The 21,440-nt window shown below is 35.0% G+C and overlaps 5 protein-coding genes across 7 annotated transcripts; 1 reads left to right on the top strand and 4 right to left on the bottom strand.

Moving 5' to 3' along the window:
- The first annotated feature begins 53 nt into the window (after positions 1-53).
- Positions 54-2,179, top strand: LOC130717092 (pentatricopeptide repeat-containing protein At3g14330). Its single transcript, XM_057567203.1, has one exon. The coding sequence runs from the start codon at positions 202-204 to the stop codon at positions 2,125-2,127; it is 1,926 nt and encodes a 641-aa protein (XP_057423186.1). The 5' UTR covers positions 54-201; the 3' UTR covers positions 2,128-2,179.
- A 535-nt stretch (positions 2,180-2,714) lies between these two features.
- LOC130717093 (probable fructokinase-7) lies at positions 2,715-6,027 on the bottom strand. The gene is made up of 7 exons (XM_057567204.1): positions 5,707-6,027; positions 5,101-5,309; positions 4,651-4,863; positions 4,368-4,565; positions 4,148-4,288; positions 3,701-3,817; positions 2,715-3,112 (listed from the first exon to the last, which is right to left on the bottom strand). The coding sequence occupies exons 1-7, from the start codon at positions 5,726-5,728 to the stop codon at positions 2,987-2,989; spliced, it is 1,026 nt and encodes a 341-aa protein (XP_057423187.1). The 5' UTR covers positions 5,729-6,027; the 3' UTR covers positions 2,715-2,986.
- Positions 6,028-6,684: 657 nt separating this feature from the next.
- Positions 6,685-9,011, bottom strand: LOC130718486 (truncated transcription factor CAULIFLOWER D-like). Of its 3 annotated transcripts, none has more exons than XM_057569087.1 (8): positions 8,800-9,011; positions 8,158-8,242; positions 7,969-8,030; positions 7,782-7,881; positions 7,589-7,630; positions 7,432-7,473; positions 7,204-7,319; positions 6,685-7,018 (listed from the first exon to the last, which is right to left on the bottom strand). In XM_057569087.1, the coding sequence occupies exons 1-8, from the start codon at positions 8,979-8,981 to the stop codon at positions 6,973-6,975; spliced, it is 675 nt and encodes a 224-aa protein (XP_057425070.1). In that variant the 5' UTR covers positions 8,982-9,011; the 3' UTR covers positions 6,685-6,972. The 3 variants fall into 3 exon arrangements, with proteins under 3 accessions (XP_057425070.1, XP_057425068.1, XP_057425067.1); XM_057569085.1 differs by having other exon boundaries at positions 6,685-7,037; XM_057569084.1 differs by having other exon boundaries at positions 6,685-7,319.
- Positions 9,012-17,612: 8,601 nt separating this feature from the next.
- On the bottom strand, positions 17,613-19,891 carry LOC130720898 (F-box/kelch-repeat protein At3g23880-like). Its single transcript, XM_057571603.1, has 2 exons — positions 19,664-19,891; positions 17,613-19,559 (listed from the first exon to the last, which is right to left on the bottom strand). The coding sequence occupies exons 1-2, from the start codon at positions 19,772-19,774 to the stop codon at positions 18,453-18,455; spliced, it is 1,218 nt and encodes a 405-aa protein (XP_057427586.1). The 5' UTR covers positions 19,775-19,891; the 3' UTR covers positions 17,613-18,452.
- A 401-nt stretch (positions 19,892-20,292) lies between these two features.
- Positions 20,293-21,219, bottom strand: LOC130721240 (probable fructokinase-7). Its single transcript, XM_057572000.1, has 3 exons — positions 21,114-21,219; positions 20,811-20,954; positions 20,293-20,566 (listed from the first exon to the last, which is right to left on the bottom strand). The coding sequence occupies exons 1-3, from the start codon at positions 21,135-21,137 to the stop codon at positions 20,498-20,500; spliced, it is 237 nt and encodes a 78-aa protein (XP_057427983.1). The 5' UTR covers positions 21,138-21,219; the 3' UTR covers positions 20,293-20,497.
- Between the last annotated feature and the right edge of the window lie 221 nt (positions 21,220-21,440).

The raw sequence follows: 21,440 nt of genomic DNA on the forward strand, positions 1-21,440 counted from the left end.
CTTTATTTATCGAAGACATTTGTTTGGACATCTATGTTGAATACCATAAAACATCCTTATGCTTATCATTTCACATGGTGGGTAACATGAACATCACATCCAAAATGGCTAAGTTAACATAGCATCTTCTGTTGCAAAAATCAAATCTCACAAATGGGTCACAACTTAATTTGTTAAGAAAACCCATTCATTCCCTCCATCATGTTCCCCGCCATTTCTCTTCCAACCAACATAACTGTCAAAACCACCATAACCGCCACCGCCACAAACAGTCACCACAACCACAAACCACCACCTCTCAACCCAACCTTGAAATCTCTCTGCAAATCAGGCAAATTGGAAGAAGCTCTTCGCTTGATCGAATCATCAACCCCCACACCTTACCAAGATGAAGATATCTCCCAGCTCCTCCATCTCTGCATCTCCAGAAAATCCTTGGAACATGGCCAGAAGCTCCACCACCACCTGCTTCACTCTAAAGGAAGAGTCATTGAGAACCCCACCTTGAAAAGCAAGCTCATCACGCTCTACTCCGTTTGCGGCAGACTCGACGAGGCTCGCCGTGTTTTCCAAGACGAGGAGAAGGATCCTCCAGAATCGGTGTGGGTAGCTATGGCTATTGGGTACTCGAGAAACGGGTTATCCAAGGAAGCATTGCTTCTTTACCGCGACATGTTGTCGCGGTCCGTGGAGCCAGGGAATTTCGCGTTTTCCGTGGCCCTCAAGGCGTGTACTGATGTGGGTGATTCGCGGGTCGGGAGAGCAATCCATGCTCAACTCGCGAAGCGCGATGAAGAGGCTGATCAAGTGGTGAACAATGCGCTTTTGAGATTCTATGTGGAGTGTGGTTGCTCTGGTGATGTCCTTAGGGTGTTTGAGGTAATGCCTCAACGAAATGTGGTGTCGTGGAACACTTTAATTGCGGGTTTTTCTGGTCAAGGTAAAGTGTTTGAGACACTTGATGCTTTTAGAGCTATGCAGCTGAAAGAGGGAATGGGGTTCAGTTGGATTACCCTTACAACTGTGTTGCCGATATGTGCTCAACTTACTGCACTTCATAGTGGTAAGGAGATTCATGGGCAGATTGTGAAGTCCGGGAAGAAAGCTGATAGGCCTTTACTTAATGCACTGATGGACATGTATGCCAAATGTGGATCAATTGGTTATTGTAAAAAAGTGTTTGATGGAATGGAGAGCAAGGATTTGACATCATGGAATACAATGTTGGCTGGATATTCAATCAATGGGCAAATAGAAAAAGCTATAGATTTGTTTGATGAGATGATAAGGTCTAACATTAGACCAGATGGTATTACCTTTGTTTCCTTGCTGTCAGGTTGTAGCCATTCAGGACTTACCAGTGAGGGGCAAAAATTCTTCAATTTGATGCAGGATTATGGGGTGCAACCATCTTTAGAGCATTATGCTTGTTTGGTTGACATATTAGGCAGATCAGGGAAACTTGATGAGGCATTAACTGTGGCAAGAAACATGCCAATGAAACTCAGTGGAAGCATTTGGGGATCATTGCTTAACTCATGCCGGCTTGATGGTAATGTTTCTCTAGCGGAAACAGCTGCGGAGCGGTTGTTTGAGATTGAACCTAACAATGCAGGAAATTACGTGATGCTTTCAAACATATATGCTGATGCAGGAATGTGGGAAGGTGTGAAGAGAGTTAGAGAAATGATGGCTATAAGGGGGATAAAGAAAGATGCTGGATGCAGTTGGATACAAATAAAGCAGAGGATCCATACATTTGTTGCCGGAGGGAGCTCTGATTTTCGTAGTTCTGCTGAGTATTTAAAAATCTGGAACGCGTTGTCAAATGCAATTAAGGACTCAGGATATATCCCAAACACTGATGTTGTTCTTCATGATATAAATGAGGAGATGAAGGTAATGTGGGTTTGTGGGCACAGTGAAAGACTTGCAGCAGTTTTTGCACTGATTCACACTGGTGCCGGAATGCCAATTAGGATTACAAAGAATCTCCGGGTTTGTGTTGATTGTCACTCCTGGATGAAGGCTGTTTCAAGAGTTACAAGGAGACTAATTGTATTAAGAGATACAAACAGGTTCCACCATTTTGAAAATGGTACTTGTTCCTGTATGGACCACTGGTGATCACCATCACCATACTGTATTTCACTAATCAATGTCATCAACTATTTATATAGGTTAACATGTTCAAATTTTCAAATAAGTCATTAAGTATATATTTCAAAATATTATAATAAAAATATATGACAATAATAACAATGATAAAGTATTAACATATTATGTATATTTTCCCAAATAGAGCCAACATGCGAGGCATAAAATGTTTTTCAAATAACATGAAGCTTAGACTTTTTACTTAAGTAAGATTTTAAAAAACTTAAATATAATCTATAATCTATTTAATAAATAGGTTTGGACCAGACTTGATGAGGTAAGGTCGTAGGCTCCCAAGAGCGGGCTAACCTATTTCCATCCCTCGTGGTAAATAGAGTGGCATAGGCATAAAAATCAATGCGTACGTCAAGTTAAAGTAGGCTATGCCATAGACCCCACGAGCAGACTCACTTACTTTCAATTCTACTAGCAAATATAAGCAGCATAGACAGAGTTTTGCCAAGCTATCAATGGAAACGTAACTGGAAATCTCTGTCGAAAGCAATTAGCATGTGGAACATAAGATCATTCAAAGCTGTGGAGTATATGAAAAGAACATGATCTGAAATTTTCTTTAGTAACTTTTTTTCATTATCTTCTCTATACCTTCCATTTATTACAGATCTTAAATCTACAACACTTTAGCCTGAACGTTAATCTGTCTGCTCACCTGCTATAAGCCATAACTTGAGAGAGCAACACAATTTGGATTTATTCTATATGAGAAAAATACATCCCCAAAGACAAGGGATACAAGAAGCTCAGCATGACCTGAGCCATAGCTTAAAAACCAACACTACATTTAATGACAAATGAACTGTCAGTGCTGCTATACTGCAGCAAATTGCAGGACAGCTTCTTTTGTAGGAAGTGCTGGAATAGCCCCTCTCTCTGTTACAGTGATGGCACCACATACATTGGCAAAATATAGAGCTTCTCGGAGACGCTTCTCATCCTGCCAAAGAAAACAAAACGTATAAACTTCTAAAGGACAGTGATGAAGAGCTTAATACAGCACATCATGTTAACAAGAGAACATAGCAGATCCTATAAGCTAAGGAAAATTACAAATCTACAGCTAATCATTGTATCTTCATGTACTGTCTCCTAAATGACCATAAAGTTCAGATTATTTCTATTGGCTTGCAAATATGTAATTATAAATTCACATTTCTAGAACATTAATGAACCATTTTTATTATCGGTAATTTTGTCTAAAACTTCTATCTATTCCTGGACAGAGCACCTAAGCAGTATGCCACTGGATTCAGTGATATATCTTCCATAATATGCATGTTGCAGGAACAACAAAAAACTAGGTACATTATAGAACATTCATAATTTCCTCTGAACAAATAACTCACTAGAACAAGAATTAACAACTCAAAGGCATGCTTAATCAATGATACTAAGTACATACAGGTGCAACAACAGCAGAAAACGAGCTAAGCCAAAATAGGGCTTATGAAATTTTGTTTGATAAGATACATATGGCGCCAGGAAAATTGAATCAACAACCAGAATGTGTAAAATTCTGAAGCACCTGGAAAAGACTTGGGTCAGAAGCTATGCTGTTGATGATCCCACTAACAAATGCATCACCAGCACCAGTTGTGTCAACAGGTTTAACTGTAACACCTGTAACCCTGCCCCTGAATTCCTGCACAGAAATTTGGCAATTACTATTAGCTGAACACTGATCACGCACTAGACAAATGAAAAAACATGTGAAACGATTGAACCTTAAAGCAAAGATTGTATCAGTTTTGCAAGCTGCTAGTAGTCATTGAGTACATCAGAACAAGTTGTATTGGTGTTCAAATTTGTAGATTCACATTCAAAACATTTCATAACAAACAATTCAGCCTGCTCATTAGAGTTACTGATGTTGATACAAGAACACAGGGAGAACAAAGAAAATGATGAAATAAGGGATTACAGAACCATTTGGACAATTGAAATCATAGTTAAATGACTTTGGCAAGCTTACCTTTATGTAATATCTACAACCCTCTGACCCTTCAGTAACAATTAAAAGCTTGAGATTAGGATGAAAAAGCTTCTTTAATACAACATTATCATCATAAGGATCATCACCACAGGTCAAAAATGTGATCTCATCTTCACTTATCTGCACATAATAATGAAACAGAATAATGATTTGTTTTTTAAATTAAACAATGTGTATTGACTAGATCATACAATTATACCTTTATGACATCGGCTTGATCCCATATGCTCATTATGCCTTTTCGAGCAGCCTCAGCTGATGGCCATAGAGCCAACCTCAAATTCGGATCATACGAAAGAATGCAGCCAGATTCTTTAGCGATTCTCAAAGCAGCAAGATGAGCTAGCTTGCATGGTTCATCAATCAAGCTGATGGAACCATAATGGAATACTTTAGCCTGCAATCAGCATTGCAAGTATAAAAACATAAACCAAAGGACTAGGGCAACATGTTTTATAAATACAAACAGAAGTTCAAAACACCTTCTTTATGAGATTCTGATCAAGCTCTGACTCATGAAGCAGCATATCTGCACTAGGATTTCGGAAAAACAAGAACTCACGCTCCCCATCAGCTCTAAGCGTAACAAAAGCTAATGCAGTTCTTGCGTCTGGATCAAACCGCATGCCAGACGTCTCAACATTATTCTGCTTTAAAATATCAGCCAACATATACCCAAATTCATCTGCCCCAACCTAAAACATAGATGGCACGTAATTAACTTATGATTTTCTAATCTAGTAGATCAAGCAAGCAAATTTTTTTCTGTCACAGGAACAGTCTTATTGAGAGATTTTTAATCAGTTTCAAACAATGTAAACATGATAAATATTTTACATATGAGAATTTGAATAGATAGACATGGGGAGAGTAACAAGAAACTCAAAAGGAACCATCTGGATAAACAGTGATAGATAGATAGAAAAATGCACCTTGCCAATGAATGCAGATGAACCCCCCAACCTTGAAATTCCAACAGCCACATTAGCAGGAGCACCACCAGGAGCTTTCTTGAAAGCAGGTGCTTCAGCTAGTGACACTCCACCCACTGTTGGCACAAAGTCTATTAACAATTCACCAAAACAAACCACCAATGCACTTGTTTCCTTGCAATCTTCTTTAGTGTGATCATCAGATTTACCTGAACAAAAAATGCAGAAGCTTTAGACCAACACAAATCCTGGGCTCAAAGAATTTTACTAGCAACAATGCAGTATAAACAAATAATCCTAATCACCTGGCCTAGAATCCTAAATCAAGATCACACACACGCACACAGAAATTACTCAATCAATCAGATCTTCACATCAATCACCCCAACATCATGATTTTATTTCTATGCATGCAGTCATTGAAATTACACCCGGAAAATAAATTTAACAAAAGCAGGAACCCAATATCAGGGAAATTTCAAAGATGCATGCAATCTTTAGCTCAAAAAATCTAGTTCCGATTCAGAAGTAATGGATGGTGTAAACAAGAACACTGAGAAAAACAAAAAGAAATAAACATGTGGGCAGCGAAAGAAAGAGAGTTACCTGAGTGGGTAAACTGAGCCATTGGATGAATGGAGGTGTGAGATTGGATGTGAAACCAAGAAACAGAGTATTGAAAATGTGGAACAGGAAAATGAATGAGTTTTGGTTAGTTAATACAGTTAACAGAGAGAAGAGAAGAGAAGAGAGGAGATGCAATGCAATTCAAGTAAGATAGAAATGGTTGGTTTTAAAGGCATAGAAATTTGTTTATGTGTTGTGTTCTCTTCAAGAGAGGAAGAGAGGTGACAAATGACGGTGTGGAATTGGACGATCTAAACGGGAATAGAAAGTTTTGTTATTATATATGCAAAAGTTGGAGATGCCATGATCCATGCAGGCATGAACCTTCTCTCTCGAATCCAAACAGTTTTTTATTTTCTTTTTTAAAGAAAGTAGTATAACAAAGAGATAACACCTTCCGACAACGGAGTAGGGTGCCAGTGGCGGCCAAATTTTCGTGGCGGTTTGGGAAGACGGTAATATCCAGCACAAAATTTCTGTGTTTATTAGCGGAGGTTAAAAATCACACCAATATTTTTCTTATGCACTTCACATTTAACCGCTAAACACGTATGTTGGGCAACATTTGCCACATGCCTTAAGGCTTTGTGTAAGGAGTCATTATAGTTAGATACTATACAATTTGTAACCTTTATTGACATGTTTACTTTTTAGTTTTTATATTAAGAATTGATTCTTAATGAACGACAAGAATACATTTTACACTTCTACTAATAATACATTTTCAAAGGCCTTATGACTATGGCCCTCGTTGTCAATAACATCACCTTCATCTACATGCCCATTTCCCTTCTCAAGAGTAGAAACTTTGAACCTTACGTACATTTTCTTTTCTCGTGTGGCAAGGCCCAATTGATAAGTCGATACCCCTCTGGCCCATAAACTTAACTATCGCTTTGATCTGTTGCACATTCAAAATTATTTTCCTCTTGAGCAAAATAAAAATTATTTTCCTCGTTGACCAAAAACAAAAGAGATTATTTTCCTTCAGTAAAAATATTTGGTTGGCTACATAACATTTGGTACAATGCCAGTTGAACTTGAAGGCACATTGACCTGCATACTGACAAAAAAGCACTTCCCTATTATAAATCAAATGACAATCCAAGTGTCATCGATGTGCACTTAATTAATTACCAAGATTTTTTAGCCATATATTTGGAGGATCATACACACAAGATCACGATCTAGCATGCGAACAGTACTAAATTTAAAGCAGCCATTTAGTGTTCTTATTGAGCTCGCTCATTCCTTAACTTGTATCCATTGCTTTTCCTTTGAAAGCTCCTTGCTGCAAGTGCCGAAATAGACTGCAACAATTAAAAACTAATAAACAGAACCAACTAGAGCGAACTAATTAACTTCAACCATCAACAGTGAAATATCTAGTAGGAGTGTGGCTAATTAATTGCAACTACTATCATTCTAGCTATTAAAAGACAAATTAAAGAAAATAAAATTGTAGCTAGTACAAACTTTGTTTTCCCAGATTCAAATTGATCAGGTTCTGCATCATGCAAAACATGGTTGTTGTAGACGAATGAGGTAGAATTTGTAGAACCCTCACAAGTCTTGGTGCATATATCTTTTTCCTGAAACAAAAGTTTGAAAAGGCATACAAATAAAAAGGTCACATATATATACCAAATAAGTTATGCAAATATTATTATAGCGGTCTGATCACATGACTATTTAAAGGAAAACCTTGAATTTCAATTGTTTGTTAGCCTCCTCCAGGTTATGCACCTGCCATTATGTAGATATATATTAATGAGAATTGATGGTTATGTTTGTAATTAAAGGTATATATATTGTATATATACTATATACTAAACTCCAAATTTGTTTAATAATTGCATACCTCTTGGCGTAATTCATCAACTCGTGCCGTTAACTTTTGCGTCTGCAGTTAATTAAAAGGCACCATAAAATGGCTATTACATACGTATATTCTTGCTAGACATAAAAATACACGAATGAAACCGCTTCATCTACTTCCGGTCTCATTCAATGAAAAATTACATTATTTGAGGACAAATTATCTTAATCGATACCTGGTACTTTCGAGCTTGTGAAAGTGTTCTGTCCAATTGTTTCTCTAGGCTTTGCAATTCTTTCATGCTAAGTGGCTCCAGTTCTTCTCCCAGAAAATTCCTTCAACACACAAAATTAAATATTCTAACAATTTAGTTACAATTTATAATTCTCTGTATCAGCTAGCTTTTCATAATTCATATATACCTTTGCATTCGCTCTAGAGATTCGTGTTTGACTCTTAATACCGAAAGCTCCTGGTACAACCTCTGCATTAATTAATTGCACCAGAATTAATGTTCCTAGACTAGAGATTGCTAATGAAATTATGTGCATCTGCAAATTAACTCGTTATGTATCAATGGCTGAAGGGCTGAGGGAAAAGAAGAAGAAAACCTGAGATTGATGTTCAGACAAGTCCCCAGTCTGAGACATACTATTGAAGCAAGATTCACGATACTTCTCAATGATTCTACACATGCTGCAGATTCAAATGAACAAGTATATTTAAACAACATAGAAACACTTTCAATCTAAACGCGCGCTAAGGAACAAAATTTAATTTGGTGCAAACATATATCCTCAACCGAATTAATCTAGTCATTAGAAACATAGACATCTTTGCGAGTGTTTTTTTTTCATTTATAAAACTTGAATCAAAGACATCCTTAAAGGGAACAAATTAGCTAAACCATATATCATCAATGGAAAATTCTATTAATGAACAAATTAGCTTAACATCCGATTGGCCGTGGACACTTCAATACTAATTAAAAATTTGATCTATGAATAAAATATTTATAAATAAAAAAAGGAAACTTCAGGCGAGTTATGGATGTTTCTAAATAAGGTTGGAAAAAGGAGTTTTAATGGGATCTAACAATTTCTTTGTCTGAAGGAAGATTAATGTTGAGTTTTTGTTCTCAAGGTCTCAGAAAATGGAAAAAATGGAGAAGTGGAACCCTAGTACTAGAACCATATATACAAGAAAAAAACAAGAAAATAATATATGAGTGAGATTAAAAGATGAGCACTGACTCAGTGCTGCTGTACTGGAAAAGCTTGCCACGGCTAGAGAAGATGATGAGAGCGATTTCAGCATCGCATAGCAAAGATAGCTCAAACGCTTTCTTCAGCAAACCACTCCTTCTCTTTGAGAATGTTACTTGCCGATTGATCTTGTTCTGTATTCTCTCCAGAACCACCTTCCCTCTTCCCATGATGCTTTCTTCTCTCTGTCTCTCTCTAGCTTCAGCTGTAGATGAATAATTAAGTTAAGAAGGACACATGCCCCATATATAAGCCTAAAGAGAGACATGCATACATCAGCATATATAATATGATATATAATAATGTTAGTTTTCCAAATCTGCATGACAAATGCATGACTTATGTTAATTTAATTCAAGTACTTTTCCTATTTTTGTTTGACATTTTACTAAATTTTTATTTTTACCTTACAATAATAATGAGTAATCTTTTTTTTCTTTTTCTAATTCTACCCTTCATAATTTATCATCAACAAATTAAAGAAAGTAATTAATTAACATGAAAGACAAGAGGCATGATAAAAAAATCAGATAATATTTTCATTGTTCACCAATTTAATTTGAAACTGACACAAAACCTAGCCTCAAGCAAATATCCCTGGTGGATTTGGATCCCCTCATGTGTAAAATCTAGACCTTTAATTAGTTTTTAAATTAAAATCTGATGGTCAGTATTATTTCCCGCTCAATTTCAATTTTCTCTCTCCATGTACCCATTAAGGGCCCAGATTTTATTAAAATTAAATTAAAGCTCAGATCTTACACATGACATGGTCATGTGAGATTAACACATGAGGGGATCCAAATCCATCCCCGGTAGTCCTGAATTCTTAGATACCAAAAATATATGCTTGAGCAAGGGAAAAGGGGGAAAAGCATTTGGCTGATATGCACGTGACAAAATGATATGTCGGCAAAACGCGTTAATAATACTCATACACACGTTGGGATGTTAATTGTGTGCATATTATTAGAATTTCAAATCCTAACCCAACTTAAAAGTTAATTCAATAATTACGTTTTCTTCCTTAATTTTTCAACACACCAAACTAAAGAGAAAAAGGAAACTTTAACTATATTTTCACCTTTATTTCCTATCTTTTATTTTCTCTTTTTTCAATTAAATCATCTATTATATTTTTATTTTCTTTCTCTTATTTTTTCTCTCCTCTCAATTACCACTTGTGTGAAAGTTTGAATGAAACATAACTAGAAAAATTTACTTGGTGGCATGGTAGTTGTGAAGGCAATGTCAAGTTAATAATCATCTCTGTGAAGATAATTTATGAAGAGACTGCCCAAATAACACGTGTCGAGCAGTGTTCGATCACCAATCGAATTTGTGAAGGATTTAACCTCAGTTTTCAGTCATTGAAATGCTGAGGATATGTCTCCCATTAACCTAACCAGTTACCAAAGGATGCCGTTACTCCACACGTTCCTCAATCCTCATTGTGGATCCCATATTTCACAGACAATGAGTCTCAACTCAATCAACTCAACTTTAATATTTTCCACTTTATGCAATTCTTATGATTTTGCCCTAGATGTTGGAAGTGGGAGGTTGTCACTAGTATAATACAAAGTCGTAGGTCCACTGGCCACGTTTCAGTACTCCATTGGCTGTTTCAGCGTAGTCCTTCGTTATGTCGCATGAAACAAGACATGGATCCAATGGGGTGCCGACACGCTCTGTGGTCAAACCCCATAGCTCTTGCAGAGAGGAAACTGTTTTCATTTGTTAATGATGTTTTTGACATGGCCTATGGAAAAGTTATTTATTCTCATAATAGTATACACTGTACTTTGATTTAAAATATATACATGGTAGGTGACGACCCATAATTTTTGTATTTAGCAAAGTTATTTTCCAATTCTCACATATAAGTTAATGTATTAATTAAACAGTAACAGATTGACTAATGTTTTTTTTTATTTACAAAGATTTAAACTCATTAGTTGACAACACACATATAATTAACATGCATTACGAATAACTGTGAAAGCATTTGCTAAGAATGTTTTCATTAATTAAGAATGAAAGTTGGGGGCTCGAAGATGATCAGATATCGTCCTAGTCTTAACCATAAACGATGACAACCAGGAATCAACGAATGTTGATTTTTAGAACTCCGCTGACACTTTATTATGAGAAATCAAAACTTTTGGGTTCTGAGGCAAGTATGATCGCGAGGCTGAAACTTAAAGGTTGAGATACCCCTAGTATCTCTATTTATAATATTTTGGCTTATCTAAAAAAAAAAAATGGTCGCGAGGCTGAAACTTAAAGGAATTGACGGAAGGACGCAACTAGGAGTGGAGCCTGCGGCTTAATTTAACTCAACACGGAGAAACTTACCCGGACCATACATAGTAAGGATTTTTTATACTTTAATTTGAAAATTACAATTAAATATTAGGCGTTGCTTCGATACCTATTGAAAATAAAATGGTATAATCTTTCAATTTATTTTTTAGATTACCAATGACTAAATTGTAAATTTAAAAATTTTACTAAAGGGAAAACATCTATCTATCTATCTATCTATCTATCTATCTATCTATCTATCTATCTATCTATCTATCTATCTATCTATCTATCTATCTATAAACTATATAAAAGTCAAGTTTTTGCAACTTTGAGGGTAAGATGGGAATTCAATAAATCAATGCACATGAGTGAATATTTTTCCATGGGCATATATGTAAATTTGAAAGTAATTAATTATGAAATCAATCTTGACCGTTGATTGCTTCTAATCCTAGCCTTGCATCATTTTCTTATGAAACACTTTGAGTAACCCTTTCATATTCTTGGTTTTTTTTTTTGTTACTTTTGTAACTCTTGATTGTGGTTACAAATATCAGCAAGAATCTCTTCATTTTTCTCCCATAAATTTTATTAAGTTTTGAGTTTTTCCATTTCCTTTCAAAATCTTTTCATCTTTCCCATCTTGATCTCCCTAACCTCTATTTATATGCAAGAAATCTCTCCCTCTGGATTCTCCAACAGCACCATTTCTGCGCAAGAAGATCTTCTATCAGGTTAGAAAAAATTCTTCTTCATCAACCACTTCTTCTTCATCATTTTTAATTCTTAGGCGTTAATGTTCTTCTCCATCATCATCGTCCATCCGGTAAGAGCCCACTTTTCTCCTTTTATCTCCCTTTTGATTTATTTATTATGATTTCATAATCATTTCTTCTTCACATTTCGTTCTCAAGCTACATTCTTCTCAACTGATCTTCATTTTTCCATTTATTCTTCTCCTTCCTCATCTTCCACTGCGATAAGATTCAGTGTTTATTCGTGATATGCATACTGTTATCACTAATTCAATCGGTAGAAATTACCCATTTTACTGTACTTTTGTCATTGATGCATGTTTTGTTCTTATTCTATGAATTATTAACATTATTATGATCTTTTCTTTTCTTCTATTCCATTTTTAAAGTAAACTTCCTTTACTTCCATTGGTAACAATAAACTGTTAAAGTCGTCTCATTTTAATTTACTTCAGTTAATGTAAGTTTCGTGCTTTTTAATTTTCATTGTTTTACTATCAACTAAATCAACCAAATGATTGTCTTTTCATCTAATCTAATACATTGTAGCCTTTGTTCTCCTTTTACATGTAACTGATTTCGTTTCAATTTGTTCTTCTTTCAGATTTTGCCTCTATTGTTTCCATTCTTCCAATGTACTATCTTGAATAAATGTAAGTTTCTTGCATTTTATGTACTTTTTTATTGTTTCATTGTCTCCTAAAAATGACTCTTTAGGTAAGCACAATTTTATTTTACTTTCTGCTGTTGATTGCGGGGAGGAAGCAGAGGTTTTGTCTCCCAACATATCCGTCTCGAGAAAACGAAGCGAAAAGGAAGAAAACGGTGAAGGGCAAGCTCGCTCTCTCCAACTGTGGTAAGAACCATTCTTCTAATTTTTCTACCATTTGTTTTGTGGAAAACGAAGCGAGAGGGAAGAGATCCACAAAGAGCAAGATCGTTCTCTCCAACTGTGGTAAGAACCTTTTTCTTTTTTTTTCCCTTCTTTCTGCATTTTGACTTCAGAGATCAGACTTATTTTTCTACAATTTATTTTTCACATTAGGTTGTTGTCTTCTTTATTCTCATTTCTCCTCTTCCACTCCAGTAAGATACAGCCTTTATTCCTCAATTAAATTTTTTTCACATTAGGTTGCTATCTTCTTTATTTTATTCCTCATATGGGTGCAGTGGATTTCAAAAATGAAGTATCCCCGGGCTCAAGAAGTTCCTCAATATTATAATTCATTTTATTCTCTCCTCATACTTTTATCTCAATTGATTCTCTCCTAATTATTTACTAAACATCTCTTCTACTTTCTATTAAAAAGATATTCATTTTAATTTTTTATGGCCAAGAATTGCCACTCATACGTTTACAAGTTTCAATGCCCTCATTTTGGAAGAGCTCTCTAATAAGGTCAAATGTGACATCTTTTTCATTTATATGTGGTTATTGAGGAATTTAGTGGTTACATATTAGTAATTAATGTCAGTTAGGGAATTCCAGAGGGCATGATTAGTTAGTTAGGATATATACAAGACATTAATCCTAAATAAGTTGACAGTTTAAACATTAAATTTGACATCAATGCCAATAAAAACTTTCCACTAACCCTTTCCACTACAACAATTACAAGTACTAACTTTCCACTAACTCTCTTTTAAGTCTACTATTTTTCTTCTCTATTTGTGGCCATTCAATACACAAGTTGATTTTATTGTTGAATGCATATATTGACAAGAGTGAGAAAGGGAAAGACCTAAGTCAGGTGGTACAACGCCTATTGAAGAGGACGAAGATGGGGGAAGAGTTTGAAGAAGAAAAGGATGATTCTGAGCAGTAGGACAACAATAGTGTCGTAAATGACTTTTCTTTTTCCTCAACTTTCTTGATATGTTGTTTTCAAGTGTTGTTTGCTATACTTAATTTAAGGGTATGCTATGAACATCATGTTATTGCATCAGAAAGTTCAAGCTTTCTCAATTTTTGTCTAGCCAACATTACAATTTATCAATTATATTCAATATTAATTGCGTTATTCATGGTGAATAGACAAAGATACAACTTTATTATTGAAGAGAGATTTGTTTTTTTATAAATTGAAAGACAGATTTTATCATACTCTAAGAGGGTAACGGTAAATTATATCATTTTTTATAAGTGATTAATTAGTTGGTTAAATGGTATTAGTTTATGGTTAATTATAAGGATAGAGTGGTTAAATTAATTTGATGTTTGAAGATAAAAGATACTCTTTTTGCTTCATCGGAAAACAAGAATAGTACATCGTACCCTAATAAAAGTTTAGTATTTTTCTATTGTAACATCTATCTATCAATAAACTATATAAAAGTGAAGTTTTTGCAACTTTGAGGGTAAGATGGGAATTTAATAAATCAATGCACATGCAACAATAAAAAATTTACTAACCCTTGCGCTTCCACTTAGTTTTTTGGTAACTGTTTAGTTAATATTATTTACACATCAGATAAAAATAAAATATTAGTTAAGAAATTCCAAAAGACATGATAAATTTTCTTGAGGATTATAATATCGGTTACGGAATTTCACAAGACGTCGAAAATTATTATCAAATTTATACAATACATAAATAAATATTAATATTATTCTTTAGCAATTAATTTTGAAATTTTAAAATTAAATTTGATATGAATTTCATAAGATATTTTATTGGTGTTTAGTTAATATTATTTACATACTAATTAAAATGTTTAATATCAGTTACGGAAATCCATAGAATATGTATTATAATTTTATTAGGATTATAGAATATAATAAATAATATTATTATTATTAATCTATAAAAAAAATTGTTACAACAAAAAGAGTTGTAACCTTCCTAATCCATGTAGTTAATGAATGAGAAAATTAAATTAATAAATATAAAACAAATCCAAATATATTTATCCCATTATACTAATTATTGTCTTATTCTATTTTTTTCTTATATTTCGGGAAAGCCAGAGGGTCAATCAAAATGTCAAGTTACATTCTCAATGTTGTAATCATTTTATTTGCAAAAAAATATTAGTATAATCATTACTTATTCAATTTCTTTTATCAGCTCATATATAATATGAGAAAATGGAAGATACACCGTTGGTGTAAACATTTTTTTACACAAACATTCAATTGTTTTCTGTCACATCAGAAACTATAATTGTAATTTAATTAAAATAAATGAAAAATATAATCATTTATCCCACGTGGCATACAATAATTGGGTAACATTGAAAATGCACATCCATTAAACTCATATAACATTTCATCTCACTAAAATAAAAAATTAAATTGTTATATAAAAGACCAAATTAAATAGTTCAACATTGGGGTGGGATGGGTAGCTCACTTGGTGAGCTAAGGAAAATGATGGGTATTGAAGGGTGAAGGGCTAGAGGCAAACCCTGATGAAAGAACTAATTTACTAACAATTAACAACTAACATTTTCCTTTCAAAAAAAAAGTTCAACATTAAAATAAACGCAAAAAACATAAATTAGTATAATTATTACATTACTACAAAACAAATACAAACACATGTGACACACAAAAAAACACTACAACATTTAAGTTAACTTACATCTAAAATTAATTTTAATTTTTTAATTCATAACTTTGTTTTTATAAACCTAATAAAGATAACATTACTTTATTAAATTTTAACTCAATAAACATAAAGAATACCCCGTGCAACGCAGGGAAACAAAAGAAATTTTTTCCTCTAAGAAACTAAATTAGATAGTGCAACATTAAACACAAAGGCCAAGAATAAATAAAATAGTTGTTCTTCTACAAAATAAAAGCAAACACATTCTTCATTGAAAACAATTAAAAATTTGTGTTTTTTTATAATCAAAATTATTTTTGTCTTTTTAATTCATAAATTATTTTTAAATAAACATAACACAAATTTAAAATTTTCGTACAATAAATAAGAATTAAAATCTCCCTGCACGGGTAAAAGGACTAGTGAGAAATAAAAAAATAGTATTAACACTTTCACTTTTAGAATGGTAGGTATTACAGAAATTGTATTAAATATTTTTGGCCAAATTATAATTAAAATATAAATATAATACATACAATTGGGGGATGAGCCCAAACTCGACACTTGACCCCAAATCAAACAAACTGACAACCCAATGAGAGAAAAGGGTGGATAGTAGGGTTGGGCAATTGAAGGCTGTTGCTTTTGAAACCGGAATATACTCTTCACATTTTAGTATTCCAACTAAACTTTGACATCATTTGGTAAACTAGTTTTCAGTAACATTTTTTTTTTGAACTCTGTTTTCAGTAACTGGATAGGATAGAATATTGACTTGTGTATTGGCCCAATTAGAGTGGTGGTAGTCATGGAGTCTCATGTTGGGCTAAGTTAGAATTTTCCTTCACCTAGCTAGGCCCATTTGCTCAGGTGTCACCACTATATCTAAATGTCCAGCTAGTTACAAACTCAATATGACGTGTGCATCGCATAGGTAAATAAATCTACTAGTTAAATTATAAAGGATAAAACTAATATTATCATCCCCTTAACCTGTTTTCAACATCCCTGCACCGTGTTACTAAAATACTCGTGCGAAGTTACGATTCTAAAAATTTGATTCAGGTAAGTATTAGTATAAACATTAGTACTAGCTTCCTGAATAATCTAATTTCACTTAACAATGACCTCACCGATTATAATTTCAGGTAACTATATGTTTTGAAGTTATGAACCTGAAACTAATTTCAAGCAACAAGTTCTTTTCTGAATCTACTAATTTCAAGCAACAAGTTCATTTCTGAATCTAATTTCATGTAACAATTTGTTTATAAATTATATAACTTGAATAAAATTTCAAGTAGCAATTTGCCTCGAAATTTTTCATGTTCATGATTTCAGGAATTAGAAAAATATATTCCAGAAACTAGGGATGTAAATTTTTCATTCATGAGTTAGATTTAGGAATGGCTTAATTACAACTTTGGTCCTGACGTTTACCAATTCTACGATTTTAGTCCCCCACCTAATTTAATTACACTGATGGTCACTAACTTTGCTGATTGTCTGCAACGTTGGTCCTGTCGTTTATTTGTTAACGGAGAAGGCTTACATGGATGTCCAATTGGAGAGAGAAAGAAGGACTGAAGAGAGAGGGAAGCATGTGAGTTGCACGTGAGACCTGCAACGGTCATCTTCTACCTTCTTCCTCCTTAAAAAACAAAGCACCGTGAGGAAGATGTTTCGAAGCTTGAGATTGAGCGAAAAGGGAAGAGATAAAGAACGAGTCCCTGGAGGCGAGGAAGAAGGTTGAATCAGTTGCTGGTCTCTTTCTCTCTCCAATTCGACTTCCAAATTAGCTAAGTGACCATCCACGTAAACCTCATCCATTAACAAATAAACGGTAGGACCAACGTTGCAGACGGCCAGCAAAGTCAAGGACCATCTGTGTAATTAAATTAGGTGGGAGACTAAAATCATGGAATTGATAAACGTTAGGGACCAAAGTTGCAATTAAACCTTTAGGAATCTATTTTTTAAAATTACATTCCGGGGCGGAAACTAGTTCTCGAGATAGAAAATTTCCACAAAACATGTGGATCTATATATCTTGCACAAATTCAAGCTAAAACAATTGAAGAATCAGATTCACTAACACAATGATAGCATCATGGGGAATACTCGTAATAAAAAGGGGAAAACCTAATGATGATGTTAAGTTATAGAAGAAAATATGCTAAGTCCATGTACTAACTCCTATTTTTTTATTTTATAAGATGAAATGAATTAATGGGAGCACAAGGCTGTGCCCCAACGAGGAAGAAGCTAATCAAATGAAAGATTAGTCTACCAAGATAAATGCTAAATTCTAGTTGCACACAAAGAAAAACCAGAAATTGGATATCAACATTCAAGTCCCACATCAACAGCACACATGCTCCTACAGAGGACCTTTAGGGACAAGTCAATATGCTGCATATAGGCTCTAATCTCCAAGAAGTAATGAAACCCAACACCGTGTGTATGAAGTCAGATGCTGCCAAGCTTAAGGGAAACCTTTGTCATGTACTAACAACATCACGAACACAAGACACTACATAAATCAACATAAATCAGTATGGCAGCACTGCTAATTAAAGGTTATATCCCAGCAATTAAACCATGTTCAGGCCCTGCTACACAGCCACACTTTGCATAGGCCTTCCTCCAACCTCTTGTCCTTCTACTCTTGCAATGAATGAATACATGGAATAGGATCCATTCTACATTCCAATAGTGAGCTGCAGAATCCATCCAATTTTACTCCGGCCCAGTTCCAAGATCGAAGCTGGATCAACTCCATAACCGGTTCCTTACCGTGTAGAACTCGCCATTTTGAAACACAAGAGCATTTCTCACCAGCCACAATGTCTAAATGCATCTAACCAAATAGCTATTTCGCCCTTCCTCTGAACTTTGTTCCTGCCATGCCAGGAGCAAGGAGTGAAAGCACATACTATTAGGATATCATAACTAGTGCCCTCAAACATACTTTCATACAGACTCTCATTATGTTTGCTGGCAGTTTCATTAAACATAATTTCACTCAGTAACATACATCAGGGAGTGAAAGCATAGACTCTGTATACAAGGGCACTGCTGAATTTAGAGTACCAAAATTGATGCACTCTAGTTGTTGTTCTCCTTGTACTCCTTCATCACTATACTTTGTCAGTTTTAGTCCAGATAACATAACAATATCACCCCCTTTTGTAGAGCATAATGGGTAAAGGTGGTTCAAAGATATAACAAGAGTCTTAGCCCAAGATGATTGTACTTTGTATTTCTTCATAACCCATATTTCAATTGTATCTCTCCGCACAACCGATAGACTAAAAAATCCTCGATGCACCCACAAAGTAAAACACAAAAAATCATGGGCATAAAGATCAACAGGCCGGGGTATCTCTAAAAGTCTCTTTTCCATTAAATCAAAGGCAATGATAAAAAACGTTGTTCTACCAGCCACCCAGTTGCTACCCACCCAGTGAATGGCCTCGTTGAAGAGCAACCCAACACAAAGTTCAATATTGGTAAAGGTAGGTAAATCAACACCCTGAGTAGAGGTAGAGGTAAAGGAAGAAGGAAAATCAACACTCTCAGCATATTTCCACATATTAGCTCTGAATGAGAAAAACTGCACATCTGATAAGGATGTTTCTGTAATAGACACTCTGACCACCAAGTAGTCATCTTTTGATGAATGGTAACCAAATCCATATGCATGATTAATAACATTGGTGTCGTCAACAAGAGATAAAGGTATCGGTTTGTGGACATGTGTGGATGGATTCCACAGATAGAGACTTGTACCTCGATCACATCTCATTAGCAGAAAGCCTCTACACGAACCTAGAATCGAAGGGCAGGGATTCTTAAAATTATAATCATCATGGGGAGATGAAAAGTCATAATCTATTGGTTCAGAAATATGATCAGGGTGAAGTGATTCCTCTAACTCCACGGTTCGAATGCCATGAGGGGTAATGAACACGAGTCTCGGAGCAAGAGCAGCACGTTCAAAATGTGATGTTGCAAACTGGGGATCGGATATGAGAGACCGCCAAAACTTACACACAGCCTTGAAGCGTACAAGAGACTTCACCGGCAACCTCAACAGGATTTCAGTAATCAAATCATCACCCATTTGCTTCTAAAATAAGTAAATACAACAGAAAATTCAAAGCAATTCTTAGGTTTAGGTTTACGAGTGTGATCAAATAATTACTAACAACTGAAGAAGAGGGTCCGATTTACCTCCATGTGCCGGGGGAGAGAACTGGAGGAACGGCGGCGGACGCAAAACGCAGCGTTGCAGGGGAGGGAGGGAGCGAGCGAGCGAGTCTGAGCCTTCAGTTTGTTAATCATCAATTCAATTGGGTGGTGGCTGTGGCTGTGGCTGTGGCTGTGGCTGTTGTTTCTTTCCTGTGACTTGGTGTTTTGTTATGTGGTTGTGGTGTGTTTTTTCTTAGCTTGTAATTGTATCCACCCCTTTTTCTTTTTCTTTTTATTTTTTGCTTAGCTTTTCTTTTTACTACCCCGATATAGGAAGGATTTTGATGGTTATATCATCAAGTCTCATGTTAGGTCAAATTGGGGGTTTCCTTCACTCAAGGCCCATTAGCTTAGGTACCCACCTCTTCCCACTATATTTTTTTTCCACCTTATGTTAGATGGAACAATGTATGCAATTTCGCATCCTAATTTCTAAACCCCGAGAGTGTAAAATGTAAGATTTAATTCATGCTAGTGTACTATCTTGCACGCAATTTTTTGACAGAAGTGCGATTCATATTTCTAGAAGAGAGGTGGGTACAAACAAATGACAAAACGTGAAATTACATACATACTAATTAGATTACAATAAATGCTAAGTGGAGGAGATTAGGAGGCAGTTATAATTGTAAGTGGAGTCACTTGAACGAGATAAATGGCAGATGGTGTGTCATTGATGGCCGCATTCATGGAGGAAGTTAAGAGGTAGTTGTAATTGTAAGTAGAGGCCGTTGGAGGTGGATGTAGTTGAACGGGATAAATGGCATGAAAGTGTGTCACAGGAAAGTGATGAAGAGTTGAGGACACCACATCACATTAAGAAGAGAACATAACTGAACACTGATCACGCACTAGACAAATGAAAAACATGTGAAGCGATTGAACCTGAAAAGTCAAACAATGTATTAGTTTTACAAGCTGCTAGTATTTATTGAGTACAATAGAATAAGTTGTTGTTTAATTTGTAGATTCACACTCAAATCATGTCACAACCAACAATTCAGCTCACTCATTAGAGTAACTGATGTTGATACAAAAACACGTGGAGAACAAATAAAATCATGAAATAAGGGATTGCAGCAACATTTGGACAACTGAAATCATAGTTAAATGACTTTGGCAAGCTTACCTTGGTGTAATATCTACAACCCTCTGACCCTTCGGTAACAATTAAAAGCTTGAGGTTAGGGTGAAAAAGCTTCTTTAATACAACATTATCATCATAAGGATCATCACCACCAGAAGTCAAAAATGTGATCTCATCTTCACTTATCTGCGCATACATCATTTAGATCTATTAAGGGAAAAGGAAAATAAAAAAATGATGGAATGATGACTTTCTAAATGAAACAGGAGAATGAAAAAAATTGAAAACGAAACATTGTACAATGACTACTCCTACTATAGCATTTCATTCGTATATGAATAGTACTAAATTTAAAGCAGGCCTAGCCATTGAGTGTTATTGTTGAGCTCGCTCATTCCTTAACTTGTATCCATTGCTTTTCCTTTGGAAGCTCCTTGCCGCAGCGTGCAAGTGCCGAAATAAACTGCAACAATTAATAGCTAACAATCAGAACCAACTAGAGCGAACTAATTAACTTCTCTCATCAATAGTGAAATATATAGTAGGAGTAGCTAATTAATTGCAACTACTATCATCTTATTAAAAGACAAAAGAAAATAAAAGTAGCTAGCACACTTGTACCTTGTTGTCCCAAATTCAAATTGATTAGGTTGTGCATCATGCAAAACATGG

Source organism: Lotus japonicus, chromosome 5, assembly GCF_012489685.1.
Source record: "Lotus japonicus ecotype B-129 chromosome 5, LjGifu_v1.2".
NCBI classification, from domain to species: Eukaryota; Viridiplantae; Streptophyta; class Magnoliopsida; order Fabales; family Fabaceae; genus Lotus; species Lotus japonicus.

Bases quoted from the DNA above. Each gene is read 5' to 3' on its own strand.
- LOC130717092 (XM_057567203.1), top strand. From the start codon at position 202: ATGTTCCCCGCCATTTCTCTTCCAACCAACATAACTGTCAAAACCACC.
- LOC130717093 (XM_057567204.1), bottom strand. From the start codon at position 5,728: ATGGCTCAGTTTACCCACTCAG. The intron at 4,566-4,650 runs GTGTTTTGAACT...TGCTGATTGCAG, and splicing joins ATCAGAATCTCATAAAGAAG to GCTAAAGTATTCCATTATGG. The intron at 3,818-4,147 runs GTAAGCTTGCCA...ATTTCTGTGCAG, and splicing joins GTTGTAGATATTACATAAAG to GAATTCAGGGGCAGGGTTAC.
- LOC130718486 (XM_057569084.1), bottom strand. From the start codon at position 8,981: ATGGGAAGAGGGAAGGTGGTTCTGGAGAGAATACAGAACAAGATCAAT. The intron at 8,031-8,157 runs GTTTTCTTCTTC...TAATTAATGCAG, and splicing joins TGTCTGAACATCAATCTCAG to AGGTTGTACCAGGAGCTTTC. The intron at 7,474-7,588 runs GTATGCAATTAT...ACATAATGGCAG, and splicing joins TTGATGAATTACGCCAAGAG to GTGCATAACCTGGAGGAGGC.
- LOC130720898 (XM_057571603.1), bottom strand. From the start codon at position 19,774: ATGATTAACAAACTGAAGGCTCAGACTCGCTCGCTCGCTCCCTCCCTC. The intron at 19,560-19,663 runs GTAAATCGGACC...TACTTATTTTAG, and splicing joins CTCTCCCCCGGCACATGGAG to AAGCAAATGGGTGATGATTT.
- LOC130721240 (XM_057572000.1), bottom strand. From the start codon at position 21,137: ATGGCTAGGCCTGCTTTAAATTTA. The intron at 20,955-21,113 runs GTACTATTCATA...ATGTATGCGCAG, and splicing joins CTAGGCCTGCTTTAAATTTA to ATAAGTGAAGATGAGATCAC. The intron at 20,567-20,810 runs GTAAGCTTGCCA...TTGACTTTTCAG, and splicing joins GTTGTAGATATTACACCAAG to GTTCAATCGCTTCACATGTT.